Source organism: Anoplophora glabripennis, unplaced genomic scaffold (genome assembly GCF_000390285.2).
Source record: "Anoplophora glabripennis isolate ALB-LARVAE unplaced genomic scaffold, Agla_2.0 scaffold237, whole genome shotgun sequence".
Classification (NCBI taxonomy): Eukaryota; Metazoa; Arthropoda; class Insecta; order Coleoptera; family Cerambycidae; genus Anoplophora; species Anoplophora glabripennis.
This window is the reverse complement of record NW_019416676.1, coordinates 163,459-171,179: the sequence shown is the minus strand read 5'-3', so window position 1 is coordinate 171,179 and position 7,721 is coordinate 163,459. Positions and strand designations below refer to the sequence as shown.

At 30.5% G+C, this 7,721-nt stretch overlaps 2 protein-coding genes across 3 annotated transcripts in view; one reads left to right on the top strand and one right to left on the bottom strand.

Moving 5' to 3' along the window:
* The first annotated feature begins 173 nt into the window (after positions 1-173).
* On the top strand, positions 174-4,114 carry LOC108903992 (proline, histidine and glycine-rich protein 1-like). Of its 2 annotated transcripts, none has more exons than XM_018706360.1 (2): positions 174-389; positions 3,683-3,718. In XM_018706360.1, exons 1-2 carry the CDS (start codon positions 230-232, stop codon positions 3,712-3,714), a joined length of 192 nt encoding a protein of 63 aa, XP_018561876.1. In that variant the 5' UTR covers positions 174-229; the 3' UTR covers positions 3,715-3,718. The 2 variants fall into 2 exon arrangements, with proteins under 2 accessions (XP_018561876.1, XP_018561875.1); XM_018706359.1 differs by lacking the exon at positions 3,683-3,718 and adding an exon at positions 3,979-4,114 and having other exon boundaries at positions 175-389.
* A 1,387-nt stretch (positions 4,115-5,501) lies between these two features.
* The window catches only part of LOC108904000, a 6,711-nt gene continuing 4,491 nt past the window's right edge, over positions 5,502-7,721 (bottom strand). Inside the window, exon 2 of the mRNA XM_018706366.1 lies at positions 5,502-5,866. Coding sequence (XP_018561882.1) covers positions 5,514-5,866 — 353 coding nt within the window. The 3' untranslated portion in view covers positions 5,502-5,513. The remainder of the gene's footprint in view (positions 5,867-7,721) is intronic.

Here is a 7,721-nt window from a genome sequence, read left to right as displayed (position 1 = left end):
ATCCTTTCCGAGGATCATATTTTATATAATACACTATTTTTCGCAGTAGTAAACTAATCTCCCAAAATTTCCACTATTCTACCACGTAGATACAAAAAAAATGTATACCGAGAATCGATAAATGTTATCTTATCTAGTTTCGCCCATCTCAGCTTATAAATAGGAATATCAGAAAATCCATAGTTAGACAGTATCCGAACCTTGTATTCACTGTTTGATAATCGCAATTATGGTACCACCGCCACCACCACACGAACATCCTCCCCATCATGGAGGTCCACCAGGTCCACACGGACCCCACGGAGGCCCCCCTGGCCCTCACGGAGGCCCACCTGGCCATCACGGAGGCCCACCTGGTCCTCATGGCGGCCCACCACCACCAGGCCCAGGTATATATTTGTTTGTTTTTTGTACAATTATTTCGACAGTATGAATTTTGAAAATCTTGTAGTGAAAATACATAATTTTTTTGTGCATAATATTTAAGCTTTTTTGATCATTACATCTGCGTTATTTTAAATTGAAACATGTTGGTACCTACGTAATAATTACCTGCAATATAATCAAATGAAGTAAACAATATTCTTCAGTAGGTACCAGAAATGTAATTATGCAACATATACACATACAGGTTGGTCCCGAGGTAATGGGCCAAAATTCATGGGTAGATTCCCGAAGCAAAAATATTGCGATTTAAGCGAACTTACCTTAGTACAAAAGTTGATAGTTAAAGAGATACAGGGTGTTAAATGTAAAATATTATTTTAGTTTTTTTTCATTTATTTCTTAATAAATGCAAATATCTTGACAAAATTTTGGGGTTTGGGGTTCTTTGGGTAGAGGAATTGAAATTTGTTCACATTTTGGTTATAGTTCATAGAGGGCGCCAGCTGCCGTAGATTGAAGTTGTTGGAAACGACATAACTTTTTTGTACTTTAAGGTATCTCATCTTTGGTATTAAATTCTTATTTTCCAACTTTTTTTACACAAAAAAGATGGACTTTATGAAAGTAGCTGTCTCGCACCGTTTCCGAGATGTTTGGCTTTGAAACTTACAATGCTAATAGTTGAAATAATTAAAATAATTTAGAAATGTCAAAAACAAGGATTTATTCAGAATTAAAAATTGTAATGAACAGTAAAATAGTAAATATTACTAAAAAATATGCCTTTTTGACAAAATTGTTCAAAATGTCCACCTCTAACTTCAATACATTTATCAACACGTTTATTAAAAGATTGTCTTGTTTTAAAGTATAAATCCTTAATGCGAAATGACTTTGCAGCATTTAAAACCTGCTACTAAAGTTCTTCTTAAGTGTTTATAGTTTCTCCATAAACAATTGATTTCATGTAACTTCAAAAACGAAGCATTCTATCTCACATTTATGTATACGAGTTTACAATTTAATGTGTAAGCTAATGTAATTTTAATTAGATACGAATAATACTTAATAGAAATTAACAAACAAAGGACAGCAATAAGACAAGTGGAAGACGTCAATTATTTGATTTTCGTCCAAATCCTACTTCAGAAACTTTACCGCTAAATTAATAATACCTGTAGGTACTTAATTGTAATTTAATCCAACAGCATTGGAAGTTTCAAAGCCAAATATCTCGTAAATGGTGCGAGATAGCTACTTTAATATAGAATACCTTTTTTGTGTAAAAATGTTGAAAAATAACAATTTGTTACCAAAGATGAGATACCTTAAAGTACAAAAAAGTTATTTCGTTTTTAACACATTCAATCTACTGCAGCTAGCGCCCTCTATGAACTTTAACCAAAATGTAAACAGATTTCAATTCCTCTACACAAGGAACTCCATTCCTCAAAATTTTGTGAAGATATTTGCATTAGTTAAGGAATAAATTTAAAAAAACTGAAATAATATTTAACATTTAACACCCCGTATCTCTGTAACTATCAACTTTTGGACTAAGGTAAGTTCGGCTAAATCGCAATATTTTTACTTGGGGAATCTACCCATGAATTTTGACCCATTACCTCGGGACCACCCTGTATATAATCCCGTGGATACGAGTTTCCTAGCTCTTTTTATTTTAGAACCATACGACTATGACTAAAATCAAATTTAGTTATATCGGAACAATGGTTTTGTAGGTAATTAATTCGTGTTAAAATTTTAAAGAAGAAAGACGTAAGGAAGACGACAGGCAACAGTTATTAGTTTAAAATTACAGAAGATTTTTAAATATACTTTCAGAAAAAATAGGCATGATCTATTAGTTATATATTTAATACTGTAGATGAAGTCATTTTTATCATTGTATATTTGACATTCTTGTTCTATTTAATTAAGATAAGGTATCTTAAAGTTGCTAAATTGATAATAAATAGAAACATAAATGAAAAAATATAGTCGGTTTAAATAAACTCAGCAAAAAATTTAACGAAACACAACAATTTTCAAATTGCTTTAATGATTTTTGAAAGGGTGTAACTTTGTGAACAATGGTCGTATCGAAAAAAAAAAGAAAAGCATCTTGAGGCTCGGACAATTAGCTTGATTCCTCGCTTCAACTTGACTGAAAAGTCACCTTTTCTTTTATCATCATGAACTAATGATCGTACAGCGACGGAAGGTAGGTTTTGGAAACATGAATCAATCCTCTTCAAGGTCCTTTTGGTATGTTCGTGAAAAAAAAATTTTTTACATACAATACTACTTTGAAAATGTGGAAAAAATTACTTTTTTCCACTGTTTTGAAAAATCAATAACCACTTTGCAAATATTGCATTATTTTTCTCGCAATGTCGCGTTAAATACTCATCAAAAATCGAAAAAAAAAATTCAATTTTGAAAAAAAATACAAATCTCAAATTTTTTTTGCGTTATTTAGTTCATAAGTTGATATTGAATACCCATCAAATGTCAAAAAATCAAGTCAAAATTCTAGATTATTTTTTTAGGGAAAAAAATTGAATTTTGAAAAAAAATAATTTTTGAAGGCATGAAAACTTTCGAAAAAAGAATCAATAAATCGTATAGTGACGCTTGCAAAAAAATGCATGTAGATTCACTTGAGGATATCAACTTAAATTTATGCAATTAATTTTAACTCGATGAAATACGGCTTGTGAAAAAAATCACATCACAACTGATCAGAAAATGATTCAGTATAATTTTCTGAATATTTTTAAATCCGAACAAAAATTTTTTTCAAAATTATTTTTTTTTATTTCAAAAAAGAATTTTGTTTTCGACATTTGAAATATTCAATGTGAATTTGTGAAAATAATAACACAAAAAAATTTTGAAACTTTTTCATCTTGATTATCATTAATTATTGATGTTTAAGGAGCAATAAACCTGCCCCTTTAATTTTTTATAAAACTGTAGTATTCAGGAAAAAAGGAAATTGAGCTAAAAAAAACCCTACAAACATTGGTACTTTTCGCAACATTTGCGAAGTAGTCGTTGATTTTCTAAAGCAACAGAAAAACTCACTTTTTACACTTTTTCAAATTAATACTGAGAATAAAAAAAAATGATCTCAAGATTTCAAAAGATGCTATTCTTTTTTTCTCGATACGACCATTATTCACGAACTTACGAAAACTTTCGAAAAACACAAAAAAATTTGGAAATTTTACTGCTCCCTTAATTTTTTTGCTGAGTGTATGTTTTCTTTAAATCATTCGTTTTTACACAGGCGATAGTTGCTGTTGTTGCACAATAGTATGAAAAACTAATGCAAGAATGCAGCATCTCTAATACTTGGTGGTTTGGGGTAAGTTATTATCGGTAACTACCCCAGTTGTCCAATATTCTTCTTCTTTCTGTAAAATTTACTTGCATTTTCCGGTTTTCTTTAATAAAACTGTTTCTGACTTCAACATATACAAATTTGATATAACCTAAAAAATAAAATAATTTTCGTTTTTGTCAAAAGGAACTGTAATCTGTATAACTTTTACCAATTTTATTAATGCACATATTTTTTTTTAGGTCATCACGGAGGTCCTCCACCACCCCATCATTAAATGATGACAAATTCCTAATTTTACAATTTTCCTAAAATTTTACACATACCTACAGTATTTTTTAATTATAATGAATTTGTAATAAAGCATGTTTGAATACCGTTGTCGATTTTTTTTATAAATAGTAGGAATCTGGTGAAAGCTGCTACGTTATTTATTTTCTTTACAAAAGTAATCTACTATCAAGACCAGAACCCACAGGGTGTTTAACTCAAGAATACCTGCATAGGATATAAACTAAATGTTTTCATTTATTCAGAACAAATTTTAGTTTTCTTCGCAGATTTCTCTGCCCGAGTGTTCCACACAAAAGTTCTCAGCCTCGTATCTCGGTAACAGAAAAAGATATATTGAATTCAGAAAAAAACAGATGATAGAGCTCATCGATCGCTTCGTTACAGATTGCAACTTTTTTTCAGAGCAAATTGGAGTTGGTGCTACAGTCGAAAGAATTTTTTTGTTGGCAAGAACTTTGTAATAACGTTTATCCGATACCTTGTTCAATTCTAAACAATTTTTGGCAAATTACTATTTTTCAAAAACTTAATAGTTTCAGAGATATCGGGCTCTTCAAACGTAGTTTAAAGTTTCCAATTATTACCTTACATAACTATCGAAGTCAATTTAACAGTTTTTTTAAGGAATAGTGAAATAAAAATATGTATTTCTGTAAAATATGGCGAGTTTTTTAAATACATTATTCTTTTTGTATAACAAATCATAATTATTTGTGCGGTTGTCCTAATATAAAGCCTGATTGTATAGCGAAATTTTTAAATATTTGAGAATATTTTTGTCCAAAATGAACGTGATGCCATCTTACGTAATATTTTAACAACGTTACCTTTTAGTTCTAACATATGGCAACTTTTGGCTACTGTATTTCCATCTATTGGCGATGATCGATGAAATTTCTCTGGCAACCCTGACTCTATTAGCGATTAGATGGTGCTAGTGCAGTTACTGTACCACAGATTATGATGGAGTCAGTAGAATTAAGGTTGATCTCGGGTTCCCAGATTTTGTTTTACTTTACTTGACATTTGTAAATTTGTGCTATTTATTAAAAAAAACTGTTAAAATTTCATTGTTGTAGTGTTATAGATAGAAATGTTATGTAATGAATTACTCAAAGTATGTGGAAATTATAATTGTCTAAAATGTATAGAAAATTCAAATTTATATTTTAAGGTTGACAATATCCAAGCATGGCAGTTGATTGTGGTACTTTATCTATCAATATCTAGGGACATTTTATGTAGTTTAGTCATATGATTAACTAAATTTATTTACTCATATGAGTTTGGTCAATCTAGAGACTTTAGGTACATTTTAAAATAATTTTCAAATTTGGAATGTTTGAAATTGAACAATTTTTGCATTATTATATGTATCTTCACTTTAATTCAAATTAATTTCCCCACATTCGTCAACATTTAAAGTATAGCAAACTAGTTTATCATTACCCGAAATAAAACACGATTTATATTTTTGAGTACACTATTGACCATAATCTATTTGCTGAGATACATTCTTAACAGTATTAAATTCGGACTTAAGGTCAGTGGAAGACAAGCTAGTGAACGACTTATCTGAAGAAACAGACGTGAAACTTGAATTAATGTGTTCCTTGGGATTCAGATGGATTTGCAAGTCCCACTGACGCCTAGATCTGAATTGCTTGTTCCTCGAGTCCTTCGCTTTAGTCCTTTTTTGTTCCTCCAGGATATCAATGACTTCCGGACGAATGTCCCCTCTTTCAGTGAAAATTCCTATAGTGTTCAGCACCTTCTCGTTGACCTTGGACATATCTCGGACTGTCAGCTTTAGGGGGTTGGACTTTTCCCTGCATGCTGAAAAGTAGAAGGATACAAGTGTAAAAAGTCATTCTTTGCCAGCTTGGTTAAAAACATGAGAAAAGAAAATGTTTTTAAAAATTTAAAGATAGTTTTGAAAGTACAAGCTAGAGAAAGGAAAGGTATGCTCTGCAGCAATAGACAAGGAAAATATACAAAGAATGGCAAAATTGTGAAATAGAAATGAACCAGAAGGATGGCTACAAACTGTAAAATTTACAATTTTAAAGGTGAATCAAATCAAGGTAGACCACAATAGGAAGAATCCTGAATACAATTCAATATTTTCAAAGACAGCCCAAGGGGGATCGAAAAAATTGACAGAAAGGAAAAACGAAACAAAACATCCGATCGACTTTTTCAACTCCAAATCACTTTTGGACAAACACAAATTCTAAAGGTTGGTATACAAATGTTCCACTAGCAATTAATACTGTATCTACATGGACAAAAGAATCTATAGCTAAAATTGGACTGGGCATCACAAATAATAAAATTACCAACCATTCAAACCGTGCCAGTAGTCAGTACAGTTTCTCACTTAACCAAAGCAGGTATAAGTGACCAACAACTGATAAAGATAACCGGACACTCACCGACATCATCCATTAAACCCTACCTTGAAATTGACGCTGAACATCACGAAAGTCTTATTATTAACTTATGAATCTCGGATAGAATAAGTCAAAAGGAATATTCAACATGTATGGAAACTAGTAAAGAAAATATTGAAATCAGTATTCTGAAAACATAACAGATGGTTGAGAGTTGATTAAAATAAATATTTTTAAAGCAGCAGAAATTTGTATTTATGATTGTAGACTAGGCGGTATCTGTTTTGGTTTGGGTGAACCGTATATCCACGGAGATTTTTGGCTTTTTGGCTTTTCACTAGAAATGAAAATTTTTCTACGCGCATAAAAAAACGTAGGCTTAACTTTTGGCGGCACAATATGTTTAAAAAATTCAAATATGTCATATTTTTCTTCCTATTTAATTATGCATCTGAAGAGTTGATTTTAGACGAAAATGGAAGAGGAAATAAATGTTTGTAGTTAAATTTTACATAATGTGACTGGTTACAAATCGAATGGATCATGATTATTATGGTAAAAATCGAAAAAATCGCCAAAAATAGAGTTAAAAAACAATACTTTTTAGGGAATTTTTTGGGGTCTTTAAATTGGGTATAGGACCTTCATACTTGGCTCAAGAAAACTTCATGTTATGTAGAAGCATCCCATCAAATTACATCAAAATCGGTTCCATAGATTTCGCATAATAATTTTGCAATCCAGATTTTGAAAAATAAATTTGCAAATTTTCAAAATGTTGCACAGCAAAAACCAAGGCCCTTAGATACTTGAAAATTTAATCACATATAGAAGGGCTCTCAAGCTTTCAAACGCTTTTCGAAATATTCGAATCCGTCAATTAGGAGAGCTCTGGCGCTTGTTTAAACATTGGTCGAATTTTTGTACTTATAAACAATTAGAATAACTTTGGGAATATCCAACCAAATCAAATTTTTTAAAATAGGTTTTAAAAATGTTTGCAAAAATATTCAAAATTTCACAGGAATCGATGACGAAATCGATTCGATCGAAGAAGTAGAAGACAACGCGGAAATTAATAATTATTTTGAGTTTGAAGATGAAGAAGTTGATGAATATAAAGAAGAAGAAAACAAAATCCCATGTAAAAAAGTTCGATAAAATATATATTTTTATACATATAAATAAATATAATAAACATTCATAAATTTAAAACAAAAATTTGTGTACATTGTTTAAATCCTGATTTATTAATGCAATTAAGTATGAATAAAATATTATTGATTTTTTATAATTAA